The sequence below is a fragment of the Trachypithecus francoisi genome, unplaced genomic scaffold (assembly GCF_009764315.1).
Source record: "Trachypithecus francoisi isolate TF-2019V2 unplaced genomic scaffold, Tfra_2.0 Contig00025, whole genome shotgun sequence".
In the NCBI taxonomy this organism is placed as follows: domain Eukaryota; kingdom Metazoa; phylum Chordata; class Mammalia; order Primates; family Cercopithecidae; genus Trachypithecus; species Trachypithecus francoisi.
In genome coordinates this window covers 807,872-834,549 of record NW_022680462.1, presented here as the reverse complement: position 1 = coordinate 834,549, position 26,678 = coordinate 807,872, and the positions used below count along the sequence as shown (strand labels likewise).

General features: G+C 42.1%; 1 protein-coding gene across 7 annotated transcripts in view; it reads right to left on the bottom strand.

The window, feature by feature from the left end:
* Nucleotides 1-26,678, bottom strand: part of LOC117082978 (cullin-2-like) — a 69,234-nt gene that overhangs the window by 32,958 nt on the left and 9,598 nt on the right. For 3 of the 7 annotated variants that reach the window (XM_033210499.1, XM_033210273.1, XM_033210355.1), the window contains exon 2: nt 8,224-8,364. In XM_033210499.1, coding sequence (XP_033066390.1) covers nt 8,224-8,342 — 119 coding nt within the window. In that variant the 5' untranslated portion in view covers nt 8,343-8,364. Of the gene's footprint in view, nt 1-8,223; nt 8,365-10,775; nt 11,192-20,631; nt 20,653-26,408 lie in introns of those variants that run through there. The other 4 variants (XM_033210435.1, XM_033210575.1, XM_033210112.1 and 1 more) reach the window with 4 other exon arrangements.

The following is a 26,678-nucleotide window of genomic DNA, read 5'->3' as shown; positions in this document are numbered from 1 at the left end:
GACTATTCCATGATAAAGCTATGCCATCTGATCGGTACGATGACCACCACCAAGTGTCTCCAAGGTAAAGATAAGGAACCTTTCCCTGACATCTCCATAGTTTACCCAAATAAACTCATATATGTTAAAGTACTTTATAAACTGCCCATCACTAACCAAATGTAGAAGATAAAGGACCTATGAGCAACCTGAGATCAGCCTAACTAAAGATGCTGATACAAACTGAAAATAAGGCTGATGATTCAGGATGAAGTCAGGTGTTTACGTTTAATAGAAAGATTAGGAAATACTGTGAAATAAAAACATTAACTTAAAAATAAGGATGCAAATTCTTCCTCCTCTATGTCCCCCCCAACACTTTATATATTCTTCTACAAAATTTATTTTTATACAGTAAAATTTACTTATACCTTTCCCATTCACATTAGCCTATCCTTCATCAACTCCATACTGCCAGCTCCCAGGCACAGTTCCTAGCACATGACGATTTATTAAATCCTACCGAAGGAAAGGAGATGGAAAATCAATCTCACATGCTCCCTTACCCCAGAAAGCACAAGCAGCCCTTTCCACATTTATTTACTTATTTATAAATTTTTGATCGGTTCTATTTATATATTTTTAAGCTTTATTTACTTATATTTTTACTTCAAAAAATTTTTTTGTAGAAACAGGGTCTCACCATGTTGCCTAGGCTGGTCTCAAACTCCTGGGCTCAGGCAATCCTTCTGCCTCGGCCTCCCAAAGTGCTGGGATTATAGGTATGAGCCACCACACTCAGCCTTACTTATTTTTAATAATAATTAGTAACTAAATCATTTTAACAAAGATTACGTAGACTTTTTAACAAAGACTATGTGGACCTTTTAACAAAGATTATGTCTTATGGTTCTGAATACCTACTTCTAGAATTTTCATACAACATAATGATGTTATTTGCTCCAACTATGTCTTCCTAAAGCCATATACACACTTACTTCTAAAAGATATGACTTAGGCTGGGCGCGGTGGCTCAAGCCTGTAATCCCAGCACTTTGGGAGGCCGAGACGGGTGGATCACGAGGTCAGGAGATTGAGACCATCCTGGCTAACAAGGTGAAACCCCGTCTCTACTAAAAAATACAAAAAAACTAGCCGGGCAAGGTGGCGGGCGCCTGTAGTTCCAGCTACTCGGGAGGCTGAGGCAGGAGAATGGCATAAACCCGGGAGGCGGAGCTTGCAGTAAGCTGAGATCCGGCCACTGCACTCCAGCCTGAGCAACAGAGCAAGACTCCGTCTCAAAAAAAAAAAGATACTACTTAATTGGTACTGAAAAATTAAAACTATTCAATACCACGATTTTTGCATATGTTAATTATGTGCCCAAATGTCTCACAACGCCAAAATTAATATATCCACTGCATGTAAATGTAAACAAAATCTACTGGAAGGATTTGTGTCACATCTCCAGCTTAAGCAGAAAGGAGCTACACAAGAGAAGTGGTACAGGTAGACTCTCCTACTTCATTCCATACATAGTACTTCTGCACTGTTGGACTCTTCCAGAATATACGTATTTTTTTAATGGAGTGAATCCACCTTAATAAAATTTTAAAGTTCATGTTTTAACTCACCATAGTTTTGGGTCTCAAGCCACTGTATAATTTTAACCAATTAAATATGTTCTTTTTCTCTAACCTATTCAAATAGCCAACCAACCAGGAAATGTTTAGCTCTTATGAAGAACACCTACAAAAATGAGCTTTTCAACCTCCAACACTCAGCTATGATTCGATTATAGACAAGACACTTTAAAAGACAAAAAACGTTGGCTGGGTATGGTGGCTGACACCTGTAATCCCAGCACTTTGGGAAGCCAAGGCGGGCGGATCACAAGGTCAAGAGATCGAGGCCAGGCGTGGGGGGCTCACTTCTGTAACCCCAGAACTTTAGGAGGCCAAGATGGGCAGATCACGAGGTCAGGAGATTGAGACCATCCTGGCTAACACGGCGAATCCCCATCTCTACTAAAAACACAAAGATATTAGCCAGGCGTGGTGGCAGGCACCTGTAGTCCCAGCTACTGGAGAGGCTGAGGCAGGAAAATGGTGTGAACCCAGGAGGCGAAGGTTGCAGTGAGCTGAGATCATGCCACTGCACTCCAGCCTGGGCTATAGAGCGAGACTCCATCTCAAAATAAATAAATAATTAATTAATTTAAAAAAGAGATTAAGACCATTCTGGTCAACATGGTGAAACTCTGTCTCTACTAAAAATACAAAATTAGCCAGGTGTGGTGGCACATGCCTGTAATGCCAGCTACTCGGGAGGCTGAGGCAGGAGAATTGCTTGAACCTGGGAGGCGGAGGTTGCAGTGAGCCAATATCACGCCACTGCATTCCAGCCTGGCAACAGAGTGAGACACCATCTCAAAAAAAAAACAAAAAAACAAAACACAAAATAATTAGAGGTCAGATTTCAACTTAAACATTCTTTCACTAGACTTATCTTTTCCTAAGTCATTTTTTAGGGAGCCAGAATACAAAAACTCTTCTATTTATGAACTTTCCAGTTTAAAAATGTCTCAGTCAGAAACTAAGCTGTTCCAGAATGAAAGCTCTTAGCTGCAACCAAAAGATAGTCCTAATCAGCAGCAAAGTTATTTATCTTATTTCATGTTCTCTATTAAAAGGTGTTTCCTATGCTTGGGCTTAATTTTGAGATTTAACAGTATGAACTCTATTATGCTGTGGGTCAAAAACAGTAAGAGTTTTGCAACAGGAGTAAAAGTAAAGGTTATCTAAAAAATTGAAAATGGTAAGACAACCAAAAAAGGATTTGACAATTAAAAAATTAAATTAAATTAAATTAACAGTAAAAAGGAATTTGCTGACTTTTTTTTTTTTTTTTTTTTGAGACAGAGTTTCGCTCTTTTGCCCAGGTAGTGAAGTGGCACAATCTCGGCTCACTGCAACCTCCACCCTCCAGGTTCAAGCAGTTCTCCTGCCTACCTCCCGAGTAGCTGGGATTGCGGTTGAGCACCACCATGCCTGGCTAATTTTTTTGTATTTTTAATAAAGATGGGGTTTAACCATGTTGGCCAGGCTGGTCCCGAACTCCTGACCTCAGGTGATCCACTCGCCTCCCAAAGTGCTGGGATTACAGGCGTGAGCCACTGCGCCCTGCCGGATTTGCTGACATTTCTAATGAGAAAGAATACAAACGCAGTATCTATAAAATCATGAATTAGCAAGCAAGGATAAAAAATGACTAATTAAATTGAAAATTTTCAAGTGTACAGCTAGTGAATCAATGTGAACAAATATCTATTAGCCTGATGTAATTTAGAACAGAGTGAGGCAGTTGCTGATGCACCAAACACACCTGACTATAGATAAAATCTTTCCCCATCGGTAAAATCCAAGAAAGAATGATGGGCTGCTACATACAGACTCCATGGCTACTAAGACCTTCTCCTAACACTTGTGAAAAGTGTCAAGGATACAGATGACCTGCCTCAATATTTTCAAATGACATCAAAATTGGTCTATGTTTGAAAGAGATGCCTGATAGAATACAAACTAGAAATGATGGCCAGGCGTGGTGGCTCATGCCTATAATCCCAGAACTTTGGGAGGCCAAGGTAGGTAGATCACCTGAGGTCAGGAGTTCAAGACCAGCCTGGCCAACATGGTGAAACCCTGTCTCTACTAAAAAAAATACAAAATTGGCCGGGTGTGATAGCACATGCCTGTAATCCCAGCTACTTGGGGGGCTGAGGCAGGAGAATCACTTGAACTCAGGAGGCAGAGGTTGGAGTGAGCCAAGATTGCACTATCGCACTCCAGCCTGGGCAACAAGAGCAAAACTCTGTCTCAGAAAAAAACAAAAAAACAAACAAACAAAAAACAAATGAAGACAACAGTATGCCTGGGTTTAAATGGGAGGATGAACTCATTTTCCTACCTGGAAGAAATATGTTGAGGGAAGGCAATATTAAGTCTCCCCTAACAATCACTTTGGACTTACTATAACCTTTTAGATGCTACTTCTCCTCAAGTAGGAAAATGTCTACATTATGCTGCTGGAGTCTGGAAATCTGTCCTAACAGCTACTAAGAGAGAGAAAACCTTGAGTAAAAGTAAACCAGAACAGGGCCAGGTACAGCCTATTTATACATAGTCCAAAAATCAAAGAATTCACCATTGGCTGGTCATAGTGGCTCATACCTGTAATCCCAGAACTTTAGGAGGCCGAGGCAGGGGGGGATCACTTAAGATCAAGAGTTCAAGACCAGCTTGGCCAACATGGTGAAACCCTGCCTGTACCAAAAATACAAAAATTAGCCAGGCATGGTGGCACGTACCTGTAATCCCAGCTACTCAGGAGGATGAGGCATGAGCATCACTTAAACCCAGGAGTTGGAGGCTGCAGCGAGCCAAGATCATACCACTGCACTCCAACCTGGGCAACAGAGACCCTGCCACAAAAAAAAAAAAAAAAAAAGATTCACCATTATTATTTATTCTATTTATATAAAGTCCAAGAATCAAAGAATTCACCATTTAAGAACCACAAAAGGCTGGGCGCCATGTCTCACACCTGTAATCTCAGCACTTCGGAAGTGCCAAGGTGCCTGGATCACATGAGCCCGGGGTTCGAGACTAGCTTGGCCAAAATGGCAAAACCCCCTTTCTACCAAAAATACAAAAATTAGCCAGGCATGGTGGTGGGCACTTTTAATCCCAGCTACTCAGGAGGCTGAGGTATGAGAATCACTTCAACCTGGGAGGTAGAGGCTGTAATGAGCTGAGATCACTGCATTATGTCTAATAAAAAAAAAAGAACCACAAAAATAACAGGCACAAAAATCAAGATAGTAGTTAGCTCCCACGGAAACGGGTGGGATTGTGAACTTAGAGGGTCACGGTGTCTCGGGGGGGTCATACTGAATGTTGACAATGTTCTGTTGTTCAATGTTCTATTGATAACATAATTGCTTGTATTATAATTATTTGTGCAACAGTGTATTTTATGAACTTGTCCATATTTGTGTTATATATATATCCACACTCCCCACAAATGCATGCTAAAAGTTCAAATAATAATGCATATTTGAAACAATGTGGGGGGACCTGTTTTTTCCTTTTCAAAATATTTACATTGTATGGCCCTTAAAATTTCTACTTAAGATATTCAGGGTCAGAAGTGAACTTTATATTCTTGGGCAAAATAACAGGGAAAATAATGGAATTTTACCTTATAACAATCAGTAACATAGCCTTTTATTTATTTTTGAAATGGAGTTTTGCTCTTGTTGCCCAGGCTAGAGTGCAGGCCCAATCTTGGCTCACTGCAACCTCTGCCTCCCAGGGTTGAAACAATTCTCCTGCTTCAGTCTCCCGAGTAGCTGGGATTACAGGCACCCACAACCACGCCCGGCTAATTTTTTTATTTTTAGTAGAGACGGGGTTTTGCCATGTTGGTCAGGCTGGTCTCAAACTCTTGACCTCGTGATCCACCCACCTCGGCCTATCAAAGTGTCAGAATTAAAGGCGTGAGCCACCGTGCCCAGTCTATACTCTTTAATCATTATTTTTGCAGATTTTTTTTTTTATTTTGGGGGAAAAGAATATTCAGAATCAAGTGAAGAATAACTGGCCCAGCCACCAGCTGGGCAAGGTGGCTCACACCTGTAATCCTAGTACTTTGGGAGGCCAAGGTAGGAGAAGTGATTGAGCCCAGGAGCTCAAGACCAGCCTGGGCAACATAGTGAGACCTCATCTCTACAAAAAAATTAACAAAATCATCTAGGTGTGGTGGTACATGCCTGTAGTCCCAGCTACTCAGGAGGCTGAGGTGGAAGGATCTCTTGAGCCTAGGAGGTTGAGGCTACAGTGAGCTATGGTCACACTACTGTACTCCAGCCTGGGTGACAGAGTGTGACCCTGTCTCTAAAAAGTAAAGATTAAAAAATAAAAAAAAATAAATAAATAAACCATATTAGATGGACCAAACAAATAACATCAGAGAAATAACAGTGACTGAAGGGGTCACTTTCCAGGGAAGTAATCTATTTCAAAACCACTTAAAAACCAAGAAATTGTCAATTCTGTACAACAATGAGGAACACATTTTAATTATTTTTTCTTTACCTCCTGTTCATTTTCCCTCCTCTTGCTCGTCTTGTAGGCATCTATAACCAACTCCTCTTCCCTCTCTGCTCCTTTAGTTAAAATATCCTTCAAAGCACCTAAGAACATGCCTAGACCAATCTCACTAACATACAAGTAGCAACACTTTTTCAACTTTTATTAAGATTCTTGTCCCAATCCATAAGGTTCCACAGAAAGATCAGCTATCTAATTCAAAGGCAGAATCTGCATTGGTTATCCTCTAGATATACTAGAAAGCATGGGAAATTGGATGTTTAAGATACTACATTCAAGTCTGTGCTCCATCAATTACTACCTATGTGACCCTGGACAAGTAAGTCCCTTACCTCTGACATCAGTTTCCTCATCTGTTACAGTCAAGTAATTATTTTTGCACCACTGATCTGATGGACTTGTTTGAGATATCAAATAGCATAAAAAATATAAAAGATCTTTGCAAACTGTGAAGCCTTCCGAAATGTCATCACCCTTTTACATGTCTTCAGTGCCCAGAACACAGTTGGCTTAACAATCTTCCCTTACTGCCTACTGGAGTTGTAAGGAATTAAATGGTTTTCTGTTGGTCTAAAGAACTTTACTGTTCTTGCATCCACATTCAGCTTAATATTAACAACTGAATTAGACATTGAGAACAAGCTGAACCACTATCTTATGATATCAGAGCTTTTCTAAAGAATGTATGCCCCGGCCGGGCACGGTGGCTTAAGCCTGTAATCCCAGCACTTTGGGAGGCCGAGGCGGGCGGATCACGAGGTCAGGAGGTCGAGACCATCCTGGCTAACACAGTGAAACCCCGTCTCCACTAAAAAATACAAAAAAATTAGCCGGGCGAGATGGCGGGCGCCTGTAGTCCCAGCTACCCAGGAGGCTGAGGCAGGAGAATGGCGTGAACCCGGGAGGCAGAGCTTGCAAGTGAGCTGAGATCCGGCCACTGCACTCCAGCCGGGCGGTAAAGCGAGACTCCATCTCAAAAAAAAAAAAAAAAAAAAAAAGAATGTATGCCCCATATAATGAGGGCAGCCCTTCTGTAGCCCCAGAAGATTACTAGAGAGGGCAGCACTAGTTAGGTCTAGCAGATCACTGTCATGGAGGAACGCAGGGAACCAGGCTTCAGGGTATCCTAGAGAAATCACCAATCTGCATTGTTACATAAAGCTCTCAATTCACAAATGCAGGCAATCTAATGAAAAACAGGCTTCCAGCTGGGCGCGGTGGCTCATGCCTGTAATCCCAGCAAGCTAGGAGGCCGAGGCAGGCAGATCATGAGGTCAGGAGATCGAGACCATCCTGGCTAACATGGTGAAACCCCGTCTCTACTAAAAACACGAAAAAAATTAGCCGGGCATGGTAGTGGGCACCTGTAGTCCCAGCTACTCAGGAGGCTGAGGCAGGAGAATGGTGTGAACCTGGGAGGTAGAGCTTGCAGTAAGCCAAGACTGCGCCACTGCACTCCAGCCTGGGCGACAGAGTGAGACTCCGTCTCCAAAAAAAAAACAAAACAAAACAAAAAAAAAACACGCTTCCACCCCAGTCACTGAACTTGCTGTTCACTCTCCACCAAGCGCACTCTTCCCCCCAAAATCACATGGCTTGCTCCCTCGCTGCATTCCAGTCTCTGCTCTAATGTCACCATCCTCACGGAGGCATTCCTTGGCCACCCATTCTAAAAGAGCAGCACACATACAGGTACTCCAAGCCTCCCCCACGTCCTTATCCTGCTTTCATTTATCACGACCTCTTCTTAAAAGCAATGACATTAGATTTTTTTTAACCTGCTTAGTGTCTGTTTCTATTTTTATAATAGAAAGGTATTTTTTTTGTTCACCAACTGTATTCCCAAAGCCTAAAGTAGTCCTTGACAGATACTAAGTACTCAATAAATATTTGTTGAATGAAAGGTTATCAAATACTGATTGCCATAAAAGAGGTGATGAACTTGGAAATGTAGATAATAATATATTAGAAAATAGTTACATAGGAAAGTTCTTTCATAACACTGAACATCTTCTCACTTTTCAACAAGTTTATCAATTCTAGAACATTGATCAAGCTGCCATTAAAAGGATACGAGAAGCGGTCATTCCATGTTGCTCTTTCGACGTATTCCAACATGACCACAGCTTTTATTGTCGTCAAAAGTTTGTTCCATGTTTCATCAAAATCAACTACTCTTGGTTTCAAAGACATTGTGCAAGTGTAGTGTTGAAATCTGTCAATTAAAAACAATAACAATGTTAGCATTAATTCCATAAGCTTAGTTATTTGTTTTTGAAGAGCTACATAATTAAATAGCATGATATATGCAAGGAGTGAGAAAGCTACCATCTTTTCATGACTATCCAGACAAGAAATTTCATAGACTATTTACATTCATTACAAACTCTAGGAAATGGAAAGCTTCTAGTACAAATTATTTATGATCAAGGGTATAATTTCAAAGAGTTATAGTCCTCATTTATCTCGAGGGAAAGAAATGGGGACCCACTTAACAAGCTAACTTCCATCATGGGAAATAATGTAGGACATTCAACCGAAAAGGTTTTGGCCCCAAATCCTTGTGGTCTGCACTCCTGAAAGTGGGGAATGAGGTAGCATGCAAGGGAATCCTTGTGAGAAGACACAAGAAAATGAAAGGTTTTACCTTCCTGGAGCATCAGTTTTGGTATAAGATTAGGGAAGAAATTTACATTTATATTAAACCAAACAGGGATGAATTATGGAGTAGAATATAAAATTCCCATGACCTTTTAAGATTAAAAAAAAGATTCCAAAGAAATGTCAGGTTTGTAGTGGAGAGCTTAAGGCTCCTTTCCAGATTCTTGGGATATCTACCTCCCAGGTCTAATGAAAAGCACGGATCTAGCATGGAACCCCTGGCTCCAGTGAACCTAACGGGCTTTTTTTTTTTTTTTTTGAGACAAAGTCTCACTCCGTTGCCCGGGCTGGAGTGCTGTGGCACAATCTCGGCTCACTGCAACCTCCACCTCCCAGGTTCAGGTGATTCTCCTGCCTCAGCCTCCCGAGTAGCTGGGACTACAGGCACCTGCCACCACACCTGGCTAATTTTTTGTAATTTTAGTAGAGACAGGGGTTTCACCGTGTTAGCCAGGATGGACTCGATCTCCTGACCTAGGGATCCGCCCGCCTCGGCCTCCCAAAATGCTGGGATTACAGGCGTGAGCCCTGAAGGAGCTTTTAAGGGAGTTCAAAGACTCCTGCCTCACAGACAAACTGCATTTAGGAATTAGCTGGTTTCTGGAACAAAAGGGTGCCAAGATTACAGAAACTTGGTTCAAGCTAGATTCTAAATCTTTCTCAATATCACATCAGATGATCAGAATTAAAAGAGAAATTTTGTAAGTTAAATTTAATTGCTCTAAGGAACATTTTTCTGGCAAATGTTTTAACAACCTCCCTCAAGTCTCCCCTTATTAGCAGGATTGTGAGGCACCAACCTAGTCTGTAGCCAAGGCCAAAAAAGGATGAAACATCTTTTCTCTTGTCCTCCACCATGGGGGAAAGGGGAGGCAGAGAATGGGAGGAGGGAATGATGCATAAAGAGAACAAGCAAAGGGAGTGGGGAGGATGGCGGCCACAACGCCAGCCACAGCCTGGGAGAGGCCCTTCTGCGTTTCCAGCTGAGAAGACAGTTCAGGAATAGACTCCATGGAAAAGAATGAAAAAGATCAGAGAAAAGCCAAATATCCAAAAGAGGGTAAGCCATGTGTAATCACATCCTCTTTCCTCAACATACCAAAGCCTCCACCTCCTGGCCTTCAACTCATTCCTGAACTATCTAGAACAGATTAGCAGTGATTTTACTGTGCAAAGTTGGGAAGGTGGGAGAGGAGGTGGTGGGAGAACTTACTGAGTTTCCTAAGCTCTATATAAGGGAATTAACCATGCCTCCTTCTCTTTCTCGTTTACCACATCCTATCATCAACTGTGCATATGAGTATTTCCTGAATCCATCCATACCTGTGTAGCCCCACAAACGTTCCAGATCAGGCCCTCAGCAGAAAGAGTAACAGCTGTTAATATTTACATTGTGTATACTGTGAGCCAAGCACTAGTCTAAGTACCCTGTGCAAACTCATTTAATCCTTCCAACATTCTGACAGGTAGGTCCCACTGTTCTCCCCATTTTCTTTTCTTTTTTTTTTGGAGACAGAGTCTCGCTGATGTCAGCCTGGGCTGGAATGCAATGGTGCAATCTGAGCTCACTGCAATCTCTGCTTCCCAGGTTCAAGTGATTCCCCTGCCTCAGCCTCCCAAGTAGCTGAGATTACAGGCATCCACCACTATGCCCGGCTAATTTTTTATTTTTAGTAGAGACAGCGTTTCACCATGTTGACCAGGCTGGTCTCAAACTCCTGACCTCAAGTGATCCACCCGCCCTGGCCTCCCAAAGTGCTAGGGTTACAGGCATGAGCCACCGTGCCTGTCGTGTTCTCCCCATTTTCTGAATAAGAAATCTGAGTCACAGGTGATTCAGAAATTTGCTTAAGGTCACAAAGCTATGTAATGGTGGCATCAGGATTCAGACCCGCGCCGCAGCCGGTGCTCTTGGCTGCTGTGTGCAACCATGCTGCCTCACTAACATACTTGATGAATACTTACTCCTTGCCAGGCACCATTCCAAGCTCTGAGGATACAGTGGACAAAAACAAAGTTCTTGACTTCAAGATCAGAATCTCAGACCTTGCCCTTATCAAAGACACAAAAATAACCTACCTAAGCCAAAAAGTTGGCCATGTTACTTTGTACATCAAGTACGAAGTTTGTTGTTTCCTTCTATAGACAGTATTCAGTTTAGGCTTAACTGCAACATGGCACCCAAGCTTCCTCTCCTCCTGGTACTCCCTACCGTGACATCATAATCCAGGAACTTCTCTCTGCTTAGAGACCATCAGCCTGATTCATACACTTGCCTTTACCCTTCCTATTTTCTCTACCTGAAGTGCTCTTCTTTTCCTTAGCTGCCCCCTCCACCCATTCCACCTAACTCCCACTGACAGTCTTGGGACTTGGTCCATTAGCTTTTTGTTGTTTTTGTTCCTGAGAAAGAGTCTTCCACTGTCACCAAGGCTGGAGTGCACTGCAACCTCCGCCTCCCGCGTTCAAGTAATTCTCCTGCCTCAGCCTCTCAAGGAGCTGGGATTACAGGTGTGAGCCATCACACCCTAATTTTCGTATTTTTAATAGAGACAGGGTTTCACCATGTTGGCCAGGCTGGTCTTGAACTCCTGAGACTCAAGTGATCCGCCCGCCTTGACCTCCCAAAGTGTTGGGATTATAGGTGTGAGCCATTGTGCCTGGCCTACATCTGCTTTTAAGAAACTTTCTTGGACCATTTAAGCTAGGTAAGGTGTCCTAGCATAGGTATTACCTGAGAACTCCATACTTTCCTCTATCAGAGCACTTCATCACTCTGAACGGTAATTACCTGAGTGTTTCTGAGAGTGGGGACAATTCTGTAACTGCATATCAAAAAGCTGGCAATGCTCCCCTCACGTTCACTTTCTCCTTTTATAAAATGGAATTATTTTATACATACTGCTTGTAAATCAGTTTAACAGTCGCAGAGACTTTTTCGGCTTTATGGAATCAGACTGACACTGACTTATCTGTTGAGATTGATAGATTTCTGGTACTATAGGAAAATACACAGTTATAATCCATGCTTGGATGGACAGAAAATCTGGAAGCCAAGGTGTGAGAAGCACCAGCCCTTGAAAACCACTGAAAACTGACAAACCAATAGCAGGAAGTATGCTGAGACAGTCTATCAGATTCTCTGCTTCCCCAGCAGAAAGCTCACATAACTAGGAAAATTAAGTTTCTTTGTTTCCTTGAAATTGCTTAGTAATAACATTTAGGGAAAGTTTACATAAGGATGTGAAAGAGACCCAGCAAAGAAGAAAGAGGACCACAGTCACACTACTTCTACCTCCCAAGCTGTCAAACAACTCATAAATCAGTCTTGTTCTTCATTCCTGTGCCTTAACAAGATTCCCATGAACACTCAGATTGTGTCCCATCAAGTAACTGCAAAAATCCAAATCTCCTGAAATCACCACAGTCCCCTTTAGCTTTCTTGTGAGTTCCACTCTTCCAACAATGGGGTTTTAGGCACACAGGTACATTGGCTAGGGCCACTTATGGGCCCTAAAACACACACACAACACACACACACACACACACACACACGCTCCACATTTTAAAAAACTGCAAAATAAAAATTTCTATTTAATTACCTGTTTCCAGAAAACACATGTCAACGTTAATATATTTGCAACATTTTTGTTACATTTGAAAACACTTGTAGATTTGATTTCCTCACAGCATAATTTCTAAATATGCATGATTGTCAGTAATAATTACAAAAGTGAATTATAAAACACAGTTACCACATGACCCAGCAATTCCACTCCGAAAGTATAAAGAGAAATAAAACTCCCAAGAGAAATACAACATATTCACATAAAAACTGGTACACAAATGTTCACTGCAGTATTACTCATAAAGGACCTTGAAATAGCTCAAGTGTCTATCAACTGATAAATGGTTAAATCAAATGCAATATATCCATACAATAAATTATTATTTGGCAATACAAGGAAATGAAGTACTGATACACACTATCATATGGATGACTCTCAAAAACATTCTACTAAGTGAATGAAGAGGGCCACAAAATAGCCACATAATGTATGATTCTATTTATATGGAGTATCAAGAATAGGCAAATCTATAAAGACAGAAAGTAGACGAGTGGTTGCCTAGGGAACTTGGGGGGAAAATGGGAAATGACTGCCAACAGGGTGATGAAAATGCTCTAAAGTTGACTGTGATGACAGTTGCAAAACTCTGCGAATATACTAAAAACCACTGAATTGTATATTTCAAATAGGTAAATTGAATGGCATGTGATGTATATCTCAATAAAGCTGCTATACATTTAAAAATGAATTATAAAAATCCTACCAAAAATTTTAGAGCAATTTAATGGGGATGAGGTGGAAATAAGTATCAATACATCCACATGGTCGTTTAGTATAAAATTCTGAAATCTCAGTCTCTCTCCCACCACTCCCGTGTACGACCTGGCTGCCACCTCCCATCGCCAGAGGCAATGTTATATGTTCCTGGGTGTATTTTACACATATACGTGATTTGTTATTCCCTTTTACATAATACAAACATGGTCTTTTTTTCATCTGTTTTACATAAATGGTATACTATTCACATTGTTATATATCTGCCTTTTTCTCTTAAGAGTATATTTGGGGCCAGACGCAGTGGCTCATGCCTGTAAGCCCAACACTTCAGGAGGCCAAGGTCGATGGATCACTTGAGGTCAGGAGTTCGAGACCCGCTGGCCGACATGGTGAAACCCCGTCTCTACTAAAAATACAAAAAAATTAGCCGGGTGCGGTTGTGGGGGCCTGTAGTCCCAGCTACTCCAGAGGCTGAGGCAGGAGAATGGCAGAAACCCAGGAGGCGGAGCTTGCAGTGAGCCGAGATCGTGCCACTGTATTCCAGCCTGGGCGACAGAGCAAGACTCCGTCTCAAAAACAAAAACAAAAACAAAATTAGCTGGGTGTGGCGGTGGCTGCCTATAATCCCAGCTACTCAGGAGGCTGAGGAGGAGAATCGCTTGAACCTGAGAGGTGGAGGTTGTAGTGAGCCGAGATCATGCCACTGCACTCCATCTTGGGCAACAGAGCAAGATCCCGTCTCAAAATAATAATAATAATAATAAAGTAAAAAGAAATAAAAATCAGGCCAGATGTGGTGGCTGACACCTGTAATCCCAGCACTTTGGGAGGCCAAAGTGGGCGCATTACCTGAGGTCAGCAGTTCGAGACCAGCCTGACCAACATGGAGAAACCCTGTCTCTACTAAAAATACAAAATTAGCCGGGTGTAGTGGTGCATGCCTGTAATCCCAGCTACTCAGGAGGCTGAGACAGAAGAATCGCTTGAACCTGGGAGGTAGAGGTTGTGGTGAGCCAAGATCGCGCCATTGCACTCCAGCCTGGGCAACAAGAGTGACACTCCGTCTCAAAAAAAAAAAAAAACAAAAAAAAAGAAAGAAAGGAAAAGAAATAAAAATAATATTAAAAATACATATTTACAGATGTAATGATATGCTCTCTGAAATCTGCTTCACAATTAAACAGCTTGCTTATGAGTTGATAACTGTCAAGGATGAATAACAGGGACATGGGGATTTATTACAGTATTCTTTTGTTGGTATGTGTTTACAATTTTCCATAATAAAGGAATTTAAAAATCCTACTCATAAACATCGTTAATATTTTCATAAATTTAGGGGAGAAAGCACATCATTTCTTACTAACTGAAAGGTGTTACTAACCTTCTTCCCTTCTGAGAATCTTAACTTTCCTGTGAGTTTTAGGTTTCCAAAGTTGTAGGAGAGCTCACAAAACACATGGTACTGTCCCTAAACATGATATGTTAACATAGCCTGACAAAAATGTCCACCTCCCAAAAATTTAAATTACTAATAGCAGAAATAAAAAAATATATATATTTTTAAGATCAGATGAATTTTTTTTTTTTTTTGAGATGGAGTTTCGGTCTTGTTGCCCAGGCTGCTGGAGTGCAATCTCGGCTCACTGCAACCTCCACCTCCCAGGTTCAAGCAATTCTCCTGCCTCAGCCTCCTGAGTAGCTGGGATTACAGGCATGCGCCACCACACCGGGGAAATTTTGTATTTTTTTTTTCCCTAGAGATGGGGTTTCTCCATGTTGGTCAGGCTGGTCTCAAACTCCCAACCTCAGGTGATCCCCCTGCCTCAGCCTCTCAAAGTGCTGGGATTACAGGCGTCAGCCACTGCACCCAGCCCGACTTTTTTCATATAAAGAGATTTGTTCCTGTGAACTCACTTGCTGGAGCAAAAATAAACAATTTAGATAATTTCAGCAGGTAAAAGTTAGTCTCTCAAAAGATTGATTTTGGTGTTTCGTATTTTACTTACCTTCTAAAAGTATAATTATCAATATGTAAATGGCTAACCTCTTACTATTTTGATTCTCTTTATAGTGAATAAAACTCCTGAATGATGATTTATTTCAGTATTGATCATTAGCAGCAATAAAAATCTGGCATCCAAAAATTACCAGTAAGATACAATAGAGTGCTCTAAACTGACTTCAGATAGTTAAGACACCACAATTAGTTTTTAAAAGCCACTCAACAGGCTTAGAGCAGATTTCCTTCTAAATGCACAAAATGAGAAAATACTTAAGATCCAATAAAGAGCCTTACAGTAGTCCCCTGCCTTATCCAAGGGGATAAATTTCAAGATCTCCAGGGATGCCTGAAACTATGTTTTTCCATATACATACATACATACCTATGATGAAGTTTAATATATAAATCAAGCATAGTAAGAGATTAACAATAACTAGCAATAAGATATAACAATTATAACAATATGCTATAATAAAAGTTACATGAGTATGGTCTCTCATAATATCTCACTGTGCTGTACTTGCCCTTCTTGTGAAGGCGTGAAAAAAATACAATGCCTATGTAATGAGATGAAGTAAGGTGAGTGACACAAGCATCAGAAGGTCGGCATTAGGCTACTCACTGCTAACCTTCTGTATTCTTGAATATGTATTACCGTCCCTGACTTAGAGTAAATGGCTTAGTGTCATTCGTTTCTGGGGATACCTTGCTGAGTCTTCAAATAGGCTCAATGCTTTCTGGCGCAGTATGTTGCCATCAAGTGGAACTTGTCTCTGCTCATGTCTTCCACCCACCAGTGTAATGCCTTTTCCAAATTAACTAAGCACTTATTACACAATGTAACTATCACTTTTACAGTTTGAGGTTTGACAGTAAAACTAGTAAGAATTTGTCTTTCTTTACAATTTCTTTTCTTTCATAATTGTGAAGACAGAAAAAAATTCTTACTAGACCTGTTTACAGTAGGTCTTAGCAACCTCAGCCTATTATTTTTTTCTTTCCTTATTGAGAACATTCAACTTTTCACGTAAAGGAAGCACTCTATGGCAGAAGCCTCTCTGGTGTATCCATATTGCTAGGATCACTACTCCTGTACTTTGGGGGCCCTTATTAAGTAAAATCAGGGTGACCTGAACACAAGTACTGCAAAACTGCAACAGTCTATCTGATAATCAAGACAGCTACTAAGTGAATAATGGCAGGAGGCATCGACAGCGTAGAGATGCTGGACAAAGGGATGATTCATGTCTTTGCAGGACAGTGCAAGATTTCATCACACTACTGAGGACAGTACAGAATTTAATTATGAATTATTTATGAAACTTTCCATGTAGTATTTTCAGACCCCACTGACCATGGGTAACTAAAATGCAGAAAACAAAACTGCGAATAAGGGAGGCAGGCAGGTGGAATACCATATTAACTTGGCATTATTTTCCATTTCCATAGGTGGACCCAAAGCTCCCAATGGTGCACACTGACCAAATATGTTGCCATCATTTAATATTAAAATAAGCTCCAAGAATGCATCTAAACATTTTCATCCTGCTGTATCAAATGAGCAAGCCATTGGATATAACTAAGAATTCCCTTTCTTACTTGGAGGTTAAGGGTGCAATGTTTTTTGTTGCAGTAAGGTTTGACCCACAGAGCTCTAAGTACTCCACAAACGTCATTTCCATCATGACTCTCCTGCTTTAGAATTCCTACTTTTATTTATTTATTTGTTTATTTATTTTTGAGACAGGGTCTTGTTCTGTCGCCCAGTGCAGTGGTACGATCCTGGCTCACTGCAGCCTTGACCTCCTGGGCTCAAGTGATCCTCCTGCCTCAGCCTCCTGAGCAACTGGGACTACAGGCACACCCACTGCACTGAGCTACCTTTTTGTATTTGTAGAGATGGGGTTTCACTATGCTGCCCAGGCTGGTCTTGAACTCCTGACCTCAAGCTTCCACCAGCCTTGGCCTCCCAAAGTGCTAGGATTACAGGCGTGTGCCACTGCACCCAGCCTAGAATTTCTAGTAGTACTTTTTTTTTTTTTTTTTTTTTTTTTTTTGAGACAGAGTCTCGCTCTGTCGCCCAGGCTGGAGTGCCGTGGCGCAATCTCGGCTCACTGCAATCTCCGCCTCCCGGGTTTGCGCCATTTTCCCGCCTCAGCCTCCTAAGTACCTGGGATTACAGGCGTGTGCCACCACGCCCAGCTAATTTTTGTATTTTTTTTTTAGTAGAGATGGTGTTACACCATGTTGATCAGGCTGGTCTCAAACTTCTGACCTCGTGATCCACCCGCCTTGGCCTCCCAGAGTGCTGGGATTACAGGTGTGAGCCACCACGCCTGGCCAGTAGTATGTTTTTTTAAAAAAGAAATGAGTTGGAAAAAGAGTGAACAGACCTGGCGAGAGGTCTGAGAGACCTGGTCTTTACAAAAAATAAAATTACAGTAGTTAGGCCCTCTGGTTACACATGCCCGCAGGGAGTCCCAGCTACTCAGGAGGCTAAGGTGGGAGCTTGGCTTGAGCACAGGGAGAGTTCAAGGTTACAGTAAGCTACAATGGCACCACCGCACTCTAGCCTGGGCCAAAAGTTCAAGATCTTGTCTCAAAAAAGCAGCTACCTGCTTCCAAAAATAAACCCACTGCACCAGAATAAAAGACCCCTCTCCGCAATGAACTTTAGACTTCCATATAAGCCTGCATAGTCTGTACTTTAAGTTTTCACATCGCTCTTATCAGCTTGAAGTTTAATGCCATTTTCACTTGCTTTCTCACTTTTTGTTCAATAATCTAGTCAATGAATTTAAGAAACCAACTGACATTTTTTTAAAAACTATTCTCATATATGTATCCCCGATCTTGGGTAAGTTAGAGAATTTGAATTTCTGAGTCCCTCATGACAAGCAAGCCCATTTTGTATGAATACTAGACAAAGTTAAAACCAACCAGCCTTTACACAAATTATCGAAACACTGAGAACACATTTTTTGGCTGTGTGCAGTGGCCCATACCTATAATCCTAGCACTTTGTGAGGCCAAGACAGGCAGACTGCTTGAGCCCAGGGGTTCGCAGCCAACCCGAGCAACATGGTGAACCCCGCCTCTACAAAATACAAACAGATTAGACAGGTGTGGTGGCATGCACCTGTAGTCCCAGCAACGAGGAAGGTTGGGATGGGAGGATCGCTTGAGCCCAGGATGTGACCGCACCACTACAATCTACTGTATTTGCTGGCTTCTATATAATACATTAAAACCTATGTCCTGACACTGCTATAGAAGATGAAGGCACAGAAGAATAATTAAATGGGATACAGTTATGGCAGATGCATATCAATTATCCCTCTAGCAACTTTCTTGACACCTCCTGTTTATAATCCCAAACAGAGCCAGTGAGGCGGCTCAAGATTGTAACCCCAGCATTTTGGGAGGCCAGCATGGGAGGATCACTTGAGCTCAGGAGTTCAAGACCTGCCTGGGAACACAGCAAGACATCATCTTGACTGAAAAAAAAAAAAAAAAAAAAATTTGCCTGCAGTGAGTTATGATCACACCACTGCACTCCAGCCTGGGCAACAGAGCCAGACCTTGTCTCTCAAAATAAAAAGTTCAGATACATGCTATGACAAGGATTAACCCTGAAGACATTATGCTAAGTCAAATACACCAGACACAAAGTGAAAAATATGGTCCTACTTAAACAAAAGTATATATGTGGGCAAATTCACAAAGAAGATGAGATGTTATCAGATGCTGGGGGAAAGGGAAATGGGGAGCTACTGCTTCATGGTTGCACAGTTTCTGTCTAGTAACGAAAAAGTTTTGGAAATGGTGGTTTTGGAAATGGTGGTGAGGGTCATAATGACACTGTAAATGCAATTAACACCACTAAACTATACACTTAATGAAGGTTAAATTGGTAAATTTTATGTTATGCATGTTTTAAGTGCTTAAAAACTAGATCACAGGTACAAAGTTCTGATGTCAGAGAAGTATCTGAATCTCACTGCAAAATGCTCTCTAAAAATTTTTAAATGGATGCATTCTAATCAAAACAATACTTGGAACTATGATGACAAAATATTATTTTTGGTTCAGACAGACTATTATCAAATAAAAGAGAAATATTTTGAGATAAAATTTTTCTGAAGGCTCAGGACTACTTGGGGATCTTTCTCTTGATGTCACATTATTCATTATTTTGGTAACCATACACTACTTACATAATTACTATGACTATTAGACAGGTATCTTTGGCTGAGAGCAGTGCTTCATGCTTGTAATCCCAGCAGTTTGAGAGGCCAAGGCAGGCAGATCACTTGAGGTCAGGAGTTCGAGACCAGCCTGGCCAACATGGTGAAATCCCGTATCTACTAAAAATACAAAAATTAGCCAGGTGTGGAGGCAGGTGAATTGCTTGAACCCAGGAGGCAAAGGTTGCAGTGAGCCAAGATCGAGCCACTGCACTCCAGCCTATGCTGGACTCCATCTCAAAAAAAAAAAGAAAGAGAAAAAAGAAAGTTATCTTCTATTTCCCACCGTCAGAAAACAGCAATTATAAATAAAGGGGCAAGGCAAGCATTAATCCTGTGGTAATGAACTGTAGTCAAAGGCATCATTTACAAACTCATGGTTTTGAATACACAAACACACATATACATGCAGATAAAAGGATATACACATAGATGTTTGTGTATGCATGGATGAATATACATATATTTCTAGCTCTGTTCACTGAGAAGGGCCTAGGAGCAATGACACCATGGTGGCAATGAGCACACATAGAACTCAGATATTGGTTTCTAAATATTATTCTCCAATAAAAGGAACCAGAGCTCCTCCCTGGAAAAGTGATTGATTCCAAGGCTGAAGCAGGAAAAATACAAGTTGAACCTAGAACATTTATGATGCCAGAAAACAGAAGGTGCTTTCCCCCCACAAAATGAGGGTAGGGGCATGTCGAAAGGACATAAGCTAAACTAAAGGTCAAAAATAGAACAAATCAGAGCAAGAAAATACTGATAGGATTAGATTATAAAACATAGGCAGGTCACAGTGACTCATGCCTGTTGTAATCCCAACACTTTGGGAGACCAAGACAGGAGGACTCCTTGAGCCAAGAAGTTCAAAACCAGCCTGGAGTATAATCTGTACTTTCTCTCCTTCAACTGAATTAAAACAAGGCTAAGATATTTTTTAAAATTTACATATGGTAAATCCACGTTTCATTATTTGAAAAGCAACCTACAATAGAAAAAGACTAAGTCACTGAATTAATAGATATAACTAATATTATTTATAATGTTAAACTATATAAAAGAGGCCAGGCGTAGTGGCTCACGCCTGTAATCACAGCACTTTTGGAAGGCCGAAGAGGGCGGATCTCTTGAGGTCAGGAGTTCAAGACCAGCCTGGCCAACATGGCAAAACCCTATCTCTACTAAAAATACAAAAATTAGTCAGGCGTGGGGGCAGACACCTGTAATCCCAGCTACTTGGGAGGCTGAGGCAGGAGAATCACTTGAACCCAGGAGGCAGAGGCTGCACTGAGCTGAGATGGGGCCACTGCACTACAGCTTGGGTGACAAGAGTGAAACTCTGTCTCAAACAAACAACCAAACAAGACAATACCCCACCTTAAAGCAAAAGAAAATACCCCACCTCTCCTCCTCCAAAAGAAAAATCAACAGGGTTCAAGACATCCCAAAAGTTTCTACAGATTCAACACCACAATCTTAACCTAACATACTATTGTCTCAAAACTTTTAAGAACCAAAGGAATTGTCTCCAATAAGCCTTTCCCAATGAAAAGCCAAATATAAAGTACTGACATAGAAATCTATACATTCTTAAAGGTAACCCAAAGATTATGCTAACTGCAATATGACAGATACATTACTGTTAAGATTCAAACCCAGGCACAGAGCCAAATTACTCTGAATAGATACTGTGATTAACTGATTACTGAGAGAGGGTTCAGTCATACATCTCATAGATCAATAACTTGTTATAAATCTCACAACATTCCAAATCACTGCTTGTTCTTCCAAGATTTAACATGAGCCAGTCACAAGTCTTCCTAATATTAAGATTCTAGGGCTGATCCTGTCATCAATTTACTTAAAAATAACTAAGAGTAGGATGGGCGTGGTGGCTTACACTTGTTAATCCCAGCACTTTGGTAAACTGAGGCAAGTGAATCATGAGGTCAGGAGTTCAAGACCAGCCTGGCCAACATGGTGAAACCCCATCTCTACTAAAAATACAAAAAAATTAGCTGGGCAGCCTGTAATCCCAGTTACTTAGGAAGCTGAGGCAGGAGAATCGCTTGAACCTCGGAGGCGGAGAATGCAGTAAGCCGAGACTGCGCCACTACACCCCAGCCCAGACGACAGTGTAAGACTCTGTCTCAAAAAATAATAAAAATAACTGGCTGGGCGCGGTGGCTCACACCTGTAATCCCAGTACTCTGGGAGGCTGAGGCAGGCAGATCACAAGGTCAGGAAATTGAGACCATCCTAACACGGTGAAACCCCGTCTCTACTAAAAAAATACAAAAAATCAGCCAGGCACGGTGGCAGGTGCCTGTAGTTCCAGCTACGTGGGAGGCTGAGGCAGGAGAATGGCGTGAACCTGGAAGGCAGAGCTTGCAGTGAGCTGAGATCGCGCCACTGCACTCCAGCCTGGGTGACAGAGCGAGACTCTGTCTCAAAAATAAATAAATAAATAAAAATAAAAATAACTGATTGGGCCAGGCACGGTGGCTCACGCCTGTAATTCCAGCACTTTGGGAGGCTGAGGTGGGCAGATCACGAGGTCAGGAGACAGAGACCATCCTGGCTAATGTGGTGAAACTCCGTCTCTACTAAATTAGCCGGGCATGGTGACAAAAAATTAGCCAGGCATGGTGATGGGTGCCTGTAGTACCAGCTACTCGGGAGGCTGAGGCAGGAGAATGGTGTGAACCAGGGAGGCGGAGACAGAGCGAGACTCCATCTCAAAAAAAAAAAAACAAACCTGATAGTGCATATGAAACACTGCTTTCAATCACAGCCAGACATTTTTCCAGAATACACAAAGAACAGGCAGATAAGGTAGAACACAAAAGAAACAGTGCAAACTTTTGTAAAGTCTCACAAAAAGAAACAGCTTTTTGCATTGAGGGAGGAAAGGCGTAAGGGTGGAAAATCGGTTGGGTACTATGTTCGGCATCTGAGGGACGGGATCACTGTATCCTAAACCTCAGCATCACACAATATACCCAGCTAACAAACCGACGTGTGTACCTCCTGCATCTAAAATGAAAGTTCAAAAAGATAAAAATAAAGAAACAAGCAGCCTGGCCAACATAGTAAAACCTCGTCTTTACTAAAAATACAAAAATTAGCTGGGAGTGGTGGAGGGCGCCTGTAGTCCCAGCTACTCGGGAGGCGGAGGCTGCAGTGAGCTGAGACTGAGTCCCTGCAGTCCAGCCTGAGCGACTCCGTCTCAAATAAAAAAAGAAATAAGGCCGGGCACAGTGGATCACACCTGTAATCCTAACACTTACGGAGGCTGAGGTGGGAGAATTGTTTGAGCCCAGGAGTTTGAGACCAGCCTGGGTAACACAATGAGTCCCTCTTTGCTCTGACACCCAGGCTGGAGTACAGTGGCTCACTGCAGCTCCACCTCCTGGGTTCAAGTAATCCTCCCACCTCAACCTCCCTAGTAGCTCAGACTACAGGCATGCACCACCACACCTGGCTACTTTCTATATTTTTTATACAGACAGGGTTCGCCATGTTGCCCAACTTGGTCTCAAGCTGCTGGGCTCAAGTGATCCATCCACCTCAACCCCCCAAAGTGCTGGGATTACAGGCCTGAGCCACCATACCTGGCCGGAAACAGCTTTTTAAACAACTCCACACCTGTAGGTCAAAAACTTAACGAGACCAGCCTGGCCAACATGGTGAAGCCCCATCTCTACTAAAAATTCAAACTCCAGCCTAGGTGACAGAGCAAGACTCCATCTCAAAATAAATAAATAAATAAATAAAATGAACTTAACAAGGGCAGGGACCAAATCAGAATATACTGCAGTACTTCAGTTTTCTCCTCTTCTTTCTACATTCTCTGTGTTCTCATCCTATTTTGTAACTTAAGTACTATTTAACACTCTAAAAAATACAAATGTCAAAGCAAGTGTACTACCATTTCTGCAAAGTGGGGACAATATTTGCTTATATGTCCACAAATATTTTTTTCCAAGGATATCTAAGAAACAGCTAACAATTTTTGGCTCCAAGGAAAGCTGGATGACAAGGGTACAAGAAGTGGAGAGAGATTTTCATTCTATTCCCTATTAACAGTTGTATATTTTGGTTTTCTGTCTGTTTAAAACAAACATATATATATTAAACAAACATATATATATTATAAACAAACATATATAATGGGTCTCACTCTGTCACTCAGGCTGGAGTGCCGTGGTGCAATCATAGATCACTGCCACTTCCAACCTGGGCATCCGACCTCAGTTTCCCAATAGTGGATACTACAGGTATGTGCCACCACGCCTGGAAAATTTATTTTTAATTATTTTTTGTAGACATGTGGTCTCACCATGTTGCCCAGACTAACATTTTAAATTTTGAGCCACGTGAATATAGTTTTTGTTAAAAACATTAGTATACCAATAAGTAAACGCTGAGGACTCTCCATATCCATCTTTCTCTCTTCACTAGAAGTTAAGTTCCATGAAGCCAGACATTTTTAAACTACTATATCCATGCATCTGGTTTAACGCTGGTGCTTGAGAAGCCCTTGTTGAATGAGTGAATCACTCCTCAACCTCTCACTAAGTTCCACACTTATTTCCAATCGCCTACTTCTCACCTCCACTTGAACAACGAGATCCAACTTAACATGTCCAACCCAACTCCATCCCATCCAACAGCCTGCTTCCCCCACCCTCTTCTTCATCTCAGTACACAGCATCATCATCCTTCAGCAGAAGCCAAAAACCCGGGAGTGACCCCTGTCCCAACTGCATGCTCATCTAAAACATGACAATTTCAATAAGTATCTTCAACTCCAAAATAAATCTCAAAACCTTTCACTTGTACCTTAACCCTCCACAGCCACTGCTCTCCTCACTGGTCTCCTTGCGTCTCTCCTCTTCTCCAATCGAGTCTGATTCTCAATCAGACCTTATCACTCCCAGTTTAGAAGAGTTCCAAAAGCCTTTTAATGTATCATAAGAACAAAAGCCAACATGATCCAGCCCCTGGCTAGGACCCACCTTTAATCTCTATAAGGGTCCACCTTAAGCCAATTTCAGTTTGTCGGATCCAAGTTTGATAACATCTCAGGGTTTTTCCATTTGCTCCTCCCTAAAACAGGAAAACTTTTCCCTCAGAATTTCAAACTTTACCTCAGGAAGGTCTTTTCCGGTCACAGTATCTGAAGTAATCCCCCAATTACTACCACAACTCCTTACCTTATTTCCCACACAGCACTTATTCTCTGAGATTACTTCTTATTTACTGTCTGTCTCTCCATCCCAAGCCAGAATTGACACTCCAAGAGGATAGAAATTTAATGGGTCGGCCAGGCATGGTGGCTCACGCCTGTAATCCCAGCACTCTGGGAGGCTGAGGAGGGTGGATCACGAGGTCAAGAGATCAAGACCATCCTGGCCAACAGGTTGAAACCCAGTCTCTACTAAAAATACAAAAATTAGCTGGGCGTGGTGGCATGCACCTGTAGTGCCAGCTACTCAGGAGGCTGAGGCAGGAGAATTGCTTGAACCTGGGAGGTAGAGGTTGCAGTGAGCCGAGATGGCGCCACTGCACTTCAGCCTGGTGACAGAGCGAGACTCCATCTCAAAAAAAAAAGAAATGTAATGTGTCTTGTTTACCCTTGTATCTTTAATGCCTGCAGCACTGCTTGACAAAGAAACCAGGTACTTAATAAATATTTGTCAACTGACAGACAACACAAAAACAACTTTAAAGAAGGTCCATAACATTTAATCTAGTGACAAACTGGTGATGGTAAAAGACATGGATAATCTTCACAATTATACAACATTTAAAGCCACCAGAAAGGATGGAGAATGAAGAGTACTTTAGATGCAGGAGAACATCCAAATACTCAAAAGGCAATTGAAAAGGAATTTTTCCCACGCTATGTGCATGCACATTGTAGAAATACTCCCCCAATCATAAACAGCAACTGAAAAAAACAAGTAATTCAAAATACTGTGGGCTGGGCGCTGTAGCTCAGGCCTGTAATCCCAGCGCTTTGGGAGGCCTAAGCAGGGGGATCACCTGAGGTCAGGAGTTCGAGACCAGCCTGGCCAACATGGTGAGACCCCCCCATCTCCACTAAAAATACAAAATTAGCCGGGCGTGGTAGCACATGCCAGTAATTCCAGCTACATGGAAGGCTAAGGCAGAGGAATTGCTTGAACCTGGGAGGCGGGGGTTGCAGTGAGCCAAGATCGCACCACTGCACTCCAGCCTGGGCGACAAGAGCAAAACTCCATCTCAAAACAAAAAAATTGTGTACTTCTGTTACCTCACGTGATTCTTTTGGAAGCATCTTCCAGATACTGTATACGGGCAAAAGAAGCAAAGTATAGCTAATTTGTTCATGTGTTTGTCTTGAAAAGGGATGTAAGATTCTAAAGGGTAGGCAACAGTATTTTGAATGTTTTTAAGCGATTATTATGTAGTCAGTTGTCAATCAGATCAAAGTGATTATTTCTCATACTTTACTACGAAGGTAGTCTTGGGCCAGATCTAGTTCAAAGACGTTTACGTTGAACAGTCACAATCTATAGCGAATGTTAATATTTTTCATCTTATCTTCAAAATTTAAACGCCCAGGGTACTGGCCTTCAACTGTTTATATTAATCCATGGGGCAAAGATGTGGGCTTAACATTAATAACAGTCTGCAATTCACAGATGTTTTATTTGCTTGCACGTAATGGTAGGGAATGGTCCAGACTCCCTAGAGGATAAGCAAGTGCTAGAAAGCGTGTGAGGATCTTATTTCACCAGACCCTAAGTGTTGAGACAAGAGGTCTAGCTAGCATGCACGTAGGATACTCCTCCCCAAAGCTATCAATCTTTGCAGTCTGCAGAAACAAAAGTGAAAACACTCGTGGTAAGGATGCATGAGATACACCCCCCCACACACACACACAAACACACAGAGTTGTGTATTCGTGTGAGCACGTAGATATTTAGAAGAGTACACGCACTCTCACCTTCCCTCCTTCGGAGGAAAATGGGGCCGCGGGAGAGGCGGCCAAGATCGGGTTGGGGAGGCCCGGGATCCAGTCCAGGGGGTGGCAGGGCTTAGGGGTCAGCGCTCTCGGGAGCCGAGGTCACTTACAGGATACCATCTTACCGGACCTCCCCGTTATATCCCTCTCCCCACACCTCGTCGCCCCCAACTCCTCTCCTCCGCCCCAGCCCCGCCACCCATTAACCGGGAAGGGAAGTTTCCCGGCGCCTGCAGCCCGGCTCCCCGACCC